General features: G+C 37.5%; 1 protein-coding gene across 1 annotated transcript; it reads left to right on the top strand.

Moving 5' to 3' along the window:
• Positions 1–477: 477 nt before the first annotated feature.
• Positions 478–9238, top strand: LOC147531565 (calmodulin-binding protein 60 B-like). Its single transcript, XM_086645709.1, has 9 exons — positions 478–736; positions 837–996; positions 4737–4812; positions 4902–4960; positions 5929–6422; positions 6497–6657; positions 6762–6965; positions 7338–7575; positions 8295–9238. The coding sequence occupies exons 2-9, from the start codon at positions 878–880 to the stop codon at positions 8840–8842; spliced, it is 1899 nt and encodes a 632-aa protein (XP_086501835.1). The 5' UTR covers positions 478–736; positions 837–877; the 3' UTR covers positions 8843–9238.
• The last annotated feature ends 4531 nt before the right edge of the window (positions 9239–13769 follow it).

Genomic DNA, 13769 nt, shown 5'->3' with positions numbered 1-13769 from the left:
CGCCGGAGGTCTGGTTCACCAGACCTTCTAGAGAGAAAGAAAGAGAGAGGGAAAGAAGAAGAGAGAGAGAGATGGAAGAACAAGAGAGAGAAAGTTCAATTTTTTTTTTAAAGTTTGAAGGTCGCCGGAAAATTTGGCCGGCCAGCGACCTTCAACGGAGAAGATGATGAGGTGTCTGGTTTCGATGAGGTGGATGAGAGAGAGGGAAAGATATGGTATCTAAAGTGTTTTTTATTTTGAATTTCATTTTGGCCCCTTAACTTTGTCCAAAATAATTGATTTTTTTTTGAATTGACCCATATCAAAAGGGGGCTAAATTTGAATTTCAAATCTCTTTTATAACAAGGGCAATAATGGAAACAAAAGAGTTAACCACTAAAGTTAACTGACGGTGTTAACAAAAGGGGGTCATATTTGAATTTTCGAAAAAAAGGGGCCATAAAGGAAGCTGGTCACAAAGTAGGGGGCCAAATAGGAATTAACTAAAGATTAAAAGTGGATCAAAATAATTTAGTTTGCCTTTTCAGCCGCCATCGTAAACTTTGTAATTTAAAGTGAAGAAACTGAAACGACTTATTAGGTCTTCAATTCCCTCTCTCTCTCTCACTGGAACAATTCCTTGAAGATTTTGTTTCTCTCTCTCTAGATTTTCATCTTCCTATTACTTTGTTATAAAAAGATATTTTTTCTACTTTCAAGTCGAGTTGGGATTCGATAAATCTGAGGATTTCAATCTGTAAGTGAATTTTTTAAGATCTGAGCTGAATATGGATTGGGATATTCATTTGATGTTGAACTTCTGATTTTAGTTTTGTTTGGTGTTTTTGTTTTTTCAGATCTGTCAAAGTTTAGATTTAGGTTTATATTTTGGGGGAAAATGCAGAGACAGACTAGGTATATGGAAAGATCGAACTCTATGGCTAGGGAAAAACGAGGATTAGATCCGAACGAAGCTGAAGAAGAACAACCTGAAAAGAAGCGACCTGCTCTAGCTAGGTACTTTTTTGTGTAATTAAATAATTGTTATGCTTTTTTTTTATTTTTTATTTTTTTATTTTTTTATCCTTGTTTAGTTTTGTGAAGTAAATCAAATTATCAAAGTAGAAATTTTATGTAAGTTTTGTTTTAGAAGAGGAATTTTCTGCCTTTGTCGTGGAGAAGTTCGAAAAGTTCATTAAAGTTGCAAATTTCAAGCTGTTTAATGTTTTAGTCAGATTGATAGACCCAATACAGAATCGTCGTTCACCATTCCAGAAGTACGTAAACACTAGCATGAGAATCCTAACGTTCCGGTATGCGCCATATTCCACGTCTGCTTGTGATATGAGATTCCCAACTGGTAAAACAATTGTAATTGCTAGAGTTGTTTTACTAGTTAAACTAGAAAGGCGTGTTTACGTGATGCTGCAAAAACAATGTATTTTCAAACGTTCTTCATGAATTATCAGATGCCAATAATCATCAGGCTGTTGGAAATTTAATTCTTCATGAATTTACTCCTAACTGAATTTCTCTCTTCTATTTTATCATTTTTTATTCTAAGAGAGGCATTCGTCTTAGAAAACATGTATATAGAAGCTCAGCTAGGCATGTAGTGAGTTTTTTCAGTCATAGTAGACCTATCTTTATTCCATGTTTACAAGTCGTAAGGGATAAAGATCCACCGATCTCACAAGTGCCTTGATTGTACAACCAATCGCATCTATATCTCTCGTCAAGGCACTTATGAATGGGTTTTTCGTACTAAGTTTAAGCCAGATGGCTCCGGGGATCGTTATAAGGCTAGATTGGTTGCTGAAGGCTATCAAAGGTCTGGACTGGATTTTGATGAGACTTTTTGTCCCATTGTAAAGCCTATCACTATTCGGGTTTCATTATCTACCAGTAGCGGGTAATTGGATATGTCACAGTTAGATGTCAAAAATGCCTTATTGAATGGAGATCTTGAGGAGGTCTTTGTGGCTCAACCACCAGGTTTTGAACATCATCCTAAGTTTGACTATATGTGTCGTCTGAATAACGCACTCTATGGCCTCAAACAAGCTCCTGGTGCATGGACTGAGCGGTTTAACACCTCTCTTCTTACGCTTGGCTTTGTGGTGAGCAAATAAGATAGCTCCTTTATTCTATCGAGTCTCGACATCGTCTAACAATATTTCCCAATCACATTGCAGTTCTTAAAGAGGGTTCAGTTCATCAATTTTATTCTCGAGAGCTCCAAGTCTGGGATATCACTCTTAGAAGGAATTTAAATGATTGGGAAATCCCAATTTTCATCCACCTGATGGATCACCTTCAAGGGTTTCGGCTTTTAGAGGATGGGGATGATTATAGGATTTGGTGCAGAAATGAGAAAGACCCCCTATCGGTTAAGCAGTGCTACACAAGAATCAAGGGTCCAGCCCCCTACTCCTACTCTTTCAAGTTCATATCGCTGTGGTCGCCTAGAGTGCCTCCTAGAGTTAGCTTCGTGGTGTGGGCTGCTGTCTTGGGAAAGCTTCCAACGATCGAGCAGCTCCAAAAGAGAGGTATGTCGTGGCCAAATAGATGTATCCGATGCAAGGAGGATAGCGAAACAGTGGACCACCTACTTATTCATTGTCCGAAAGCCATTCCTATTTGGGATTTCTTTGTCTCGTCTTGCGGTAGCAACTGGTGCAGTCCAAAGTTTATCGACCAGATTTTGGAGCAATGGAATGGATTGTGTGCTAACCGGATCAAGAGGACCTTTGGGCACTTGTTCCTTTCGCTATAGTTTGGGCTGTTTGGACGGATAGGAACTACCAAACCTTTAAAGAATCCCATGGTGTTTCTAGTTTGGAGATTGAGGATGTTCTTATCATTCTATTTCATTGGAGTAGGCAATTAGCTTGGGCGAGAGATAAGTCTTGTTTTGATTTCATCTCCAAATGGGAGGATGTCTTGATGTAATTTTTGTGGCTGTGGCGTATGCTCTAGTTTTAGTCCTGTCCTTGTAGTTCCCTTTTTTTCTCTTAATATTAATTCAAATTATTCAAAAAAAAAATATGTGGACGATGTTATCCTAACTAGTGCAAATTCAAAAGTTATTAATGCTATTGTTGATAAGTTAAGTATGGAGTTTGAAATGAAGAACTTGGGGAATCTTCATTACTTCCTTGGTATTGAGGCCACACCTATTGTTAAGAGTCTAAACTCACTCAATCCAACTATGCTTCTGATATACTGTTTACTCTTTGATTTGGAAGGGGGTTAGCCTTTATCGACTCTTATGGTCTCCTATTGTCGCCGATCATCATCTCTCCATTGAGAGACCTTTGTTATCTGGTCTCACTCCCTACCGGAAGATTGTTGACTCTCTTCAATATCTAACTCTGACTAGACCAGATTTGGCTTACTATGTTAACGTAGCGTGTCAATTTATGCACGCTCCAACACTTGATCACGTTCAAGCTATTAAACACATTCTTTGCTATGTCGAAGGCACCCTTCCTTTGGGTTTGCATATTTATCGAGACTCCGCATGTGATAAGTTATTTGCTTATGCTGATTTTGATTGGGCTCGCTGCTCTGACGGTGTCTCGATCCAGTTCGGAGGCAGAGTGTCGTGCCTTAGCTGTTGCGACCTCAATGGATTAGTTTTATTCTTCAAGAACTTGGAGTTATATTTTCTTGCCCAACCTTAATTTATTGTGATAACAAGAGTGCTACTTCAATGACTTCGAATTCAGCGTCTCATGGGCGCCCGAAGCACATTAAGTTAGAATGTTAGATTATCACTTTGTGCGTGAAAAGGTGGCTGCTGGCTCTCTACGTGTCAAGTTCATTTCCTCTAACTCTCAACTTGTTAATATTCTTACTAAAAGTTTGTCCCAACTGCGATACTTTGAATTGTGTCCCGAATTGAAACTTCGACTTCACCCAGTGTTCAATTTGCGGAGGTTGTTAGGGATAAAGATCCCACCGATCTTACAAGATTGGTGGTTTCATCCAAATTAGAAAGAGAATCAATTCTTTCCTATCGTGCCTAAGTTTCTTTTTTGTATATAAACACCTATGTAAAGTTTCCTACAAATTTTATATCTATTCAATTATAAATACATACTCCCTCCGTCTCATATTCATAGTCCATTATCGAAACTCGCCCGATTTATTTTCGTTTTGTGTGTTCCCATATTGTCCTTATTAAATAAGAATCCTAGCATTTATTGTAAGTCAATCTAATGAATTTTATTGGACAAAAATAGTGCATGCATTATCTTTCTTAATAAATGCACTTGATATTGATAGAATTAAAGAGGGGTATATTTGCCAAATTATTGTATATTATAGGCTATATATGGTATGGGACTTTCATTTTGAGACAACCTAAAAAGGAACAATGGACTTTCATTTTGAGATGGTGGGAGTATAAGGGTTCTTGGTTTCATACACCGAAACCATTCAATCATTTCTGTTACAAGTTACACTAGTTTGTCTTTAGCTCCGAATGTCTCTCATTTGGCAGTTGGCACTACTCTAGAATTGGTTACTTCCTTTCTCATTTAAATTATTTGTTGCGAAAATGGAAGTTGATTGTTTTTGGTTGAAACGGTTATCGCGTTCGAATATTTATTTTGTAAATCATGAACCTACCCTATCTCTGTATGAGGCAGTTCTGCTGCATTTGTTTGTCGATTGCTCCCAGTTCGACTTTTTTTTTGGTCAATAACTGTTATTTATTGGTTAACTAATAATTATGCATGTATGCCATGCAGTGTAATTGTCGAAGCTCTCAAGGTAGATAATCTTCAGAAGCTTTGCTCATCATTAGAGCCTATTCTTCGGAGAGTAGTAAGTAAACAACCTTATTTGTTAGACATTTTATCCCGTTTACATGGAATATGTAAACAGATTTTCTAATATACGTAAAACAAATACAGGTTAGTGAAGAAGTTGAGCGTGCTCTTGCAAAATTGGGTCCTGCTAGGATTAATGGAAGGTGCGTTATGTCCTTGATGATCTTTCAGGGAATTATAGATTTCGTGAATATTGTCCATTTTATTTACATATTTGATTATCTAGACCTAGACAAATATAACGTTTAGACTATCTTACATGGATACTTTGTTTTGTGAAATTCCATATCGGATAATCATGTACGTATCTGGTACATGGATCCTCTTGTTGTCCACGTCAGGCTCTATAGTATGCAACTACCTAGGTATAAGATCAGAGTTTGTATCCGAGGACCAGGTCACTTTGCTTGAGTCTTAACATGTATATCTCTCCACCAGGGAGATAAGGGGTTGAATCTTACTCGTGTGAATTTGACCATAGTCATGCTAACACCAGTCATCAAGTGTTGTTTGATGTATTTTATGTACAATGTTACACTTTTTGCTCAAAATAGAAGTATCACAACGAAAATGTACTTACTTGTACAACCTAATCCCGGTACTAGACTTCCACGGTTGCCATATCTAGCACTTTGTACTGGCTTTGGCTACATATACACTCGCAATGTCCATGTTACAAGGCGACTTATGTAATTTAATTTATTATTTTTCTCCCCCATCCTTCTCCACATAGCCCTTCTTCATCCTTTATTTGCATTGAGTTTTGTTGCTTAGGATAGGTTAAAGTCATGCTGCACTGCTAAAATTATTTTGTTCTACACTGAAACGAGCTAAGTATTGAGAAATATAGATGGCATGATAAAGTAAAATTGTTGATCGAGTACATGTGGTTAGGCCATTAGGATGATAATTCCTGTAGAGTCTTGACGTTCTCACATAGTTTTTTTGCTAGTTAATAGTAAAGAAGGATAATTAATTGATACATGGGATAGTTTTCTTTGCGGCATTCCTGGTATCATTAGCTAAACTATTCTGTTTCACTACTCATTTGACGCATTGAGTTTTAGTATTTGTTTTGCATCCAAACTTCTAACATGGGGGATTGATGCAGGTCTTCTCCGGTACGAATTGAAGGGCCCAATGGGAGAAACTTGCAGCTACAGTTCAGATCAAGGTTGTCCCTTCCTTTATTCACAGGAGGGAAAGTAGAAGGGGAGCAGGGCGCTGCAATCCATGTGGTCTTATTTGATGCAAACACAGGCCATGTTGTAACATCAGGACCTGAGTCCGCTGCTAAACTTGAGATCGTTGTCCTTGAAGGTGACTTCAACAATGAAGATGAGGAAGGATGGGCCCAAGAAGATTTTGAAAGACATCTGGTCAAAGAGCGCGAAGGAAAGAGACCACTTCTGACTGGCGATATATATGTTACGCTAAGGGAAGGTGTAGGAACCCTAGGGGAGCTTACGTTCACTGACAATTCTAGCTGGATCCGAAGCAGGAAGTTCAGACTTGGGCTGAAAGTTGCTTCTGGTTATTGTGAAGGCATTCGAATTCGAGAAGCAAAAACGGATGCATTTACGGTGAAGGATCATAGAGGAGAATGTAAGTTCACACATAGCTGCTCCAATAGTTGGTTTCATTAGTTACGTACCTAAATTGTTTTTTGTTGTTCTTAGTATATAAGAAACACTATCCACCTGCACTAAATGATGAGGTCTGGAGATTGGAAAAGATTGGAAAGGATGGAGCATTTCACAAGAGGTTGAACAAGGCTGGGATCTCAAGTGTAGAAGATTTTCTCCGACTTTTAGTTAGAGATCCACAAAGACTGAAGAATGTAAGTGTCTAGACTATAGTTGTTGAATTTTTCATTCCTATATTGTGGATGCCCTCTTTATTTTTTCTGCCTCCTTGTTCTAATGTTCTTTTTCATTAATTTAGATTCTTGGAAGCGGCATGTCAAATAAGATGTGGGAGGTTCTTGTAGATCATGCAAAGACCTGTGTGTTGGGAGGAAAGGTTTATGTTTACTACACTGATGAAACAAGGAATGCAGGTGTTATATTTAATAACATTTATGAGTTTATTGGTCTTATTTCCGGAGGACAATATCATTCAGCCGATTCTCTTGCTGAAAATCAGAAGGTCAGTTCTGTAGCCTATTTACAATGTAAAACTGCGTCTGATTCCGTCCTTTATATTCTGTTACCATTTCTTACTTTTGATAAACTATTATTAAATTATACGAAAGTGACATTAACCTAAAGAAAATTTTGTAGCCATATGAATGGATACGAGATTTAAATACAAAATCTCACATTGGACCAACCCATTGGAGAGATTGTGATCATCCAACAAGGGTATCGTATGGTATGCGAGCATCCCTATTACCTTCGGGTCCATCTAGATACATTTCAGAAACTTATTAGATAAATTCAAATGCAATAAGGAGTAATTCACCTGAACCATAGATAAACACCCGGATGAGAATCTTCTAAAACTGGATTTCATTGGCAGCTCTATGTGGATAGCTTAGTGAAAAAGGCATATGACAACTGGATGCATGTTATTGAATATGACGGCAATACACTTTTGGGGTTCAAGCAGAATAAAAGAATGATTAGTACGCGGTCTGAAGTTGCAAATGCTGTTCTTGATTATCCTCCAGCTTTTGATCAGCAAGTCTCCCTCTCAAGATCGACTGTTCAAGTTCCTGCAGTCCAGTCTTCAGTCGAACCAGGCTTGACTGTTGGAGGTAAACATTTTTAAGTAACTGATAAAATCACTTTGTGTTATATAAAGGTTGAGGGGAGTTTGTAAAAGGAGGAGCAAGATTTTAACCATAGTATTTCATTTAGTTTGCTTTTAACGGGTAAAGTTTTGATCACTAATTCCTGAAGAAACCCTCGCATCTGATTCCTCTCATATCCTTATACTATGAAACAGGAGGTCGTTTTTTCAGGTTGAACATCTGATTCCTCTCATATTAGCCCTGCGTCAGGATTTTCATGTCGAAGTTCCTGACCCAATGCTTGAATTTAAATTAGCCAATACTGTTATAACTTCCCACTAAAACATAACCTCACCCGAAATCTCTCTCATTACTTTATTGTTACAGTTCTCTGCTCTCTCTCCATAATACCACCATCCGTCGTATCTCACCTTCCCTCAAATCTCGTCCAATTTTTTCCCCTCAATTATCTACTGCCTTTCTCACCCAGCCTGTGCTGAATCTGTTTGGCTCTTCTTAATCTTCTAATCGTCTCCTCTTTCTTTCTATAGATTCTATATATATATATATATATATATGAAGTGGGCACCCCACCTTCTCGCCAAGCTTCCGTACCTATAAAATTTAGATGGCTCTGCATGCCATGCTTTTGCGCATGACATATTAACTTATTTTAGTTAATATGCGATAATCAGTCTCTTGCTTTTTAGACACTAACTTAAAATTATGTCTTGGTCTTTCAGCTGCAGGTTACAAGGAAAATTCTGCAAGCAGATACCCAATGCAATCCCAGCATGTGAACTCCAATGCTCATATTCAGTTTGATGCAACTTCAAACCAAAACATGAGAAGTGATAATAACATCGTCGGACAATTGGCCCTTGGCCCACCACAGACATCCACCTCGGGGTTCCAAATAGGAGGCCCATCAGTCCAACAATCAAATGTTCTATCTTATGATGACTGGTCTCGCCCTCGTAATGACTTGTTCTCCGAGGAAGATATCCGCATGAGAAGTCACGAGATCCTTGAAAATGAAGATATGCAACATCTCCTTCGTCTTTTCAGCATGGGTGGTGGTCAAAGTTCATTCAATGCAGCTGAAGATGGACCTCCTTACTCTCCTTTCCTCCCTTCTTCATCAAATTACAGTTATGATGAAGATCGTTCCCGTTCATCAGGGAAAGCAGTTGTTGGGTGGCTCAAAATCAAGGCAGCCATGAGATGGGGAATCTTTATCAGGAAGAAAGCTGCTGAAAAGCGTGCCCAACTTGTTGAGTTAGATGATTAACAAATCTTGAAATCTATTCTCCTGTTATAGTTGCTCGAAATTAAGCCCTTCTCTTACTTTTATCTTCTTCAACTCGAGCAATATCTGTGCTTTTCAGGTCTTAACTCTTTTTGTTCATCTGTCTCAGCAAATTTCAATTTCTGCAGTTATTTTGTCTTTCTGATCGAGTTGGGAACCATCGAGAGTCTGAGCTCGCTTGTTGTACAATTCTTGCCTGTATAGTAAGTTTATTTTCTTTCACAACACAGATTTATATTGTTGTCTTTTTTGTGGTTAATATAGTCTTTCTATGGCCTCTATGTCTGCATTTTAGTGAACAATTTATAGATAAGATACTCGTTTATTTACTACTTGTTGTAACAGTTGCCATAATACAAGACCGATTTTTTCTTTTAACAAGACATGTGATGTTAATGTAACCTTTATTTTTCGCTGTGTGAAACTTTATTCACTTTCAGAACTCCAAAATTGAAGTGGTTAAGCTAATTTTTCATGATCTATTTTTTATGGTTTTGTGGGTCTTGGTGTTTTTCCTGGTTAGAATTTACTTCTTTGAATTTGACTTCTTTGAATTGAACTTGTCTATAGTCAGAGTTGTGTTCTCTAAATGGATCTGTGTGCTCAATTTACTTGCGTTAACATGAGTTCTTCCATGAATTCATCTCTGGTAAAATCAGAATTTTGAGAACTACAGTACTTTTCTCTCTCCCTTCAGGATCTGTTTTTAGACAATATGAATTTGGATTCTGATTTATGTGTGTAAATTAATGATTTGCATGTTTTTCTCTCTAAGGGTAAACTTTTATTTTAGTTAAATCACATTTATTTGGGTTATTTCCCGACCCCCAAAAGTGTGACCGGATTCTCGCGTGACTAAAAGCCACATTTGAACTTTTCAACTTTACCCTTTTGTCTTTCTCCTTTTTTTTATTTCAGCTCGAGTCCCTTATACTTCTCTATCTTTTTTTTGCTTTCATCTTCTTCTCTTTCTCTCTGCATTAATGGAGGTTCTGAATTTTTTTTTTCAAAACTAAAATTAGGAACACCTACTCGCTTCATCTTTTGTTAAATGTATCTCTTTTCTCCAAATTTTCTCTTTTCTCTTTCTATCATCTCTAATTTTTTTTTCTGGCTCAATATGGGACGTATAAAGAACTTCACAAGTAGAACATAGTTAGGGTTTTTCCCAAATGGTCCCCTTCTTTATGACCAGCTTTTCGTGTAGTCTCCTATTTTATCGAAAATACCCAGATGACTCCCTTTCTTTTGTTACTGTTAAAAGTTCGTGAATTTTACATTTTCCATTCCTATGTTACCCTTCCATTTTTTTTTTCACCTTCGAACAGACCATGAAGGTCTGCTGGAGCATATCTCAAAGGTCTGCTCGAGGAGACCTTCCAGATCTGCTCGAGGAGACCTTCCAGATCTGCTCGAGCAGACCTTCCAGATCTGCTCGAGCAGATCAAGGTCTACTCGGGCAGACCTTAAAGGTCCGCCGGAGTTTAGAGAGAGAGAGAGAGGGAGGTGAAAAAAAAATTTTTTTTTTTTTTTTTTTTGAGAGAGAGAGGAGAGTTTTTTTAGGTTTAAAGGTCGCCGGGCGGAAAATTGGTCGGCCGGCGACCTTCCCGGAGAAGATGATGAGTTGACAGGTTTTAACGAGGTGGCAGAGAGAGAAAACATGTTGGAGGAGAGAGAAAAGAAATGGAAGAGAGAGAGTAACGGTGTTATAACGGGAGGGGGCCATGTGGGCATTTCTCGTAAAGTAGGGGGCTAGGCAGGAAGCTGGTCACAAAGTTGGGGGCCATTAGGAAAATAACCCTAGTTCTTTCATTATCTTTGAAATTCATATATTTGCTTGAGGTGATGTTCTTACATGATTTAGGGTTTAAAATTGGGTGTTGTTCTTTGGAGAGAGAAACATTTATCATTGCCAAAGAAAAAGTTCTTTCTTTCTCTAGATTTCTCTCCCTTTATCTTATTAAATGGGCGTTCAGTTCTTTTTTCTCTCGAGATTTCCCTCTCTTTAACCAAATTCATCTAGCCCATATCTCAGAAACATCTTCTCTGATTCTCAACTTCCCATTTCTTCTAGACAAAGTAATGGAAGCATTTCCAACACTTCAATCAATTTTAAAACCATTTGTAAAACCATACAACTCATACAGGGAAGAAGAGAAACTTTTTCTTCTTCTTCAGTTCAATCTTCCTGTAAATTTGAGAACAAATATGAAGATCATTTTAGCTGTTAAACGAGTAATCGATTATGGAGTCAAGATCAGAGTCAAATCGAACAAGGCAAACTCTTTCTTTCTCTCTAGAATTATTCCCATTTGATGATCGAAAATTGAAATCTATAGTCAAAACTTCATTTTGATAAGCAGCCAAAATTCCCCATAATCAACATTTGCATCATCAAGAAGTATCGGTATCCTCATGAACATACCAATTCTTCTTTCCGTCTCACACTTTCTTATCAAACACATTAAATATCTCAACCTAAAAACCCTAAATTTCTTATCAAACACCAGATTACCCCATAGTCAAGCAGAGATCGATCATTCCACTATATTTCATATGAATTTCTCAGAATATGAAACCTTATTAAACAACCTCAAGAAACCCTAAAATCATCAAGCGGAACAACTACAAATCAAACATATCCATCAATAGATAATGTAAACCAATGTTTATGAGATAAAAAGACATACTCTAACAGATGAATTGATCTTGCCCTAGTTTTAAGTTCTGATACAAGTGATCCAAATTAAACAAAAGATGGAGAATTACCATAAGATTGTACCTAGTAGACCTCTAAATCGGGTATAGACAAATTTTAGATATAATGAACCCTAGAAGTTGAAAATGACAAGGATTTTATGCAAATTGAACAAATAATCGGGAGTAAGGATTTTATCAGAGATTGAGGTTTTGTTGTTTTCATTTGTGGAATCTGAATAATATGAAAGAAGGGATCCAAGAACTGGTGCTGATGAACTTCTAAGCAACATTTTTTGAAGCTTTATTTTTAATAATGAGAATTTTTAGAGAGGGAAAAGATTGGGGAAGATGAACCAGACTTTGGTTAAAAAAAGAAAGAGATGATGAGAGAGAAAAAAAAAGTTTTTAGAGAAAGAAAGACAGTTGTCAAATAATTAAAAGAAGGGCATTTCTGGAAAGTTAGAAAAAAATTAACAGTCAAATGGGCGGTAACGATCAAAGGGGGCCATCTGGGTATTTTCGATAAAGTAGGGGGCTACGCAGGAAGCTGGTTATAAAGTAGGGGGCCATTTGGGAAATAACCCAAATAGTTATGGGTGAAGATTACAAAAGAAAATATTGGGGAAGTCCACAATATTGTTTTGGTCCGTGATTTGGGGAAACAAAAATAGTTTCCGGGGAAAAAGGTGGACACCCAAAAAAAGATGAACCAAACACACCTTTACAGTCACCGGTAAAATGTCGCAGGCCGAAGTTGTCCAGCAACGGCCGACTACTTCTTCTCCCTCTTTCCCTCTCTCTCCTGTTTCTCTCTTCTCTCTCTGTCCCTCTCCTGTTTCTCTCTTCTCTCTCTGTCCCTCTCCTGTTTCTCTCTTATCTCTCTCTGTTCACTCACCCTCACCCTCTCTCTCTCACTCTCTCTCTCTCTCTCTCTCTCTCTCTTTCTTCTTGCTTTATTCCCTTTTTTTTTCTCTCTCTCTCTCTCTCTCTCTTTCTTCTTGCTTTATTCCCTTTTTTTTTTCTCTCTTTCTCTCTCTCCTATTTCTCTCTTTTCTCTCTCTGTTCACTCGCTCCCTCTCTTTCTTCTCGCTCTCTTCTTCCCCCTTCGCCGATTTCTGATTTCCAGATGAAACCAATCTGGTTTCGTATGGAACCAGATGAGACTAGATCTACTTTGGTCTGGTTCCCAGATGAAATCAGATCGGTTTTGTCTGAAACTAGGGTTCCTCCCCTTCGTCGGAGATATAGAGAGAGGGAAGAGAGGGAGAAGAGAGAGATAAAAGAGAGGGAGAAGAGAGAGAGACAGGAAGGAGTGTTGCCGGAGATGGTGAAAGTGTTGCCGAAATTTATGGTGGGAGAGGAAGAAGAGGGAAGAAGCTGAAAATGTTAAGTGTTTCGAGGAAACAAAATTTTTTTGTTTCCACCCAAAACTTTGTACTCCGGAAAATTCCTTTATTTCCCCAAACCACCCACCATTTTTTTCTACTCTCTCTACAAAGAAGAGTTCTCAAGCTTCAAAATCATCAAGAATTTCAAAACCTTCAAATCCAACACAACCATCATAACAAGAAATATTAAATCTCTTAGTGTTTCTCTGTCATATGTATTTCCTACCCAGATTTATCATCTACCCATCTCACTAGAATCATTTCTCAGAATTAATGTTGAAAGACTTAAAGATTCAAATTCAATTCGGAGGAAAAACCAAAATCCAGAAATTGATTCAGATTTCTCTTAAAATGATAAAATTTGACGATTTTAAGTTACCCCAAAAAAGAAATCATCAATTTGACAATTTAGGGCAAAAACTAAGTTAATCAAATTCGATCTTCAAAAAGCTAAATGAAACCCAAAAAATTAAGAGGAACTATAGCTGAATCTTTAGCCGATTGAAGCTTCTAACTCTCCAGAGACTTCTTTGTAAATTTCTCAACCAAACTCCGTTTTTATTCCAATTAATTCTTTTTGAATTACACTTTCTCTTTTATAGATGAAGAGATAAGAGAAGAAGAAATTATAACAGAAATTACAGTTATTATAACAGAAAACAGAAACTAACAACCTTTATTGATTTCATGATAGGTGGCTGCCTTTAGAAAAAGTGAAGATAGATCAGGCTTGGACTCTTGTTGACTTGTTTGACTATCTTTTAGGTCTTTGAATAGTCTTCAATAACTGACCATATAAAAGCATAGTTGCCTTAATCTTC

Source organism: Eschscholzia californica, unplaced genomic scaffold, assembly GCF_041429995.1.
Source record: "Eschscholzia californica isolate CP2 unplaced genomic scaffold, dmEscCali1.0.p SCAF_6, whole genome shotgun sequence".
NCBI classification, from domain to species: domain Eukaryota; kingdom Viridiplantae; phylum Streptophyta; class Magnoliopsida; order Ranunculales; family Papaveraceae; genus Eschscholzia; species Eschscholzia californica.
This window is presented reverse-complemented; position numbering and strand designations above follow the sequence as displayed.

Bases quoted from the DNA above. Each gene is read 5' to 3' on its own strand.
- LOC147531565 (XM_086645709.1), top strand. From the start codon at position 878: ATGCAGAGACAGACTAGGTATATGGAAAGATCGAACTCTATGGCTAGG. The intron at 4,813-4,901 runs GTAAGTAAACAA...AAACAAATACAG, and splicing joins AGCCTATTCTTCGGAGAGTA to GTTAGTGAAGAAGTTGAGCG. The intron at 6,658-6,761 runs GTAAGTGTCTAG...TCATTAATTTAG, and splicing joins ATCCACAAAGACTGAAGAAT to ATTCTTGGAAGCGGCATGTC.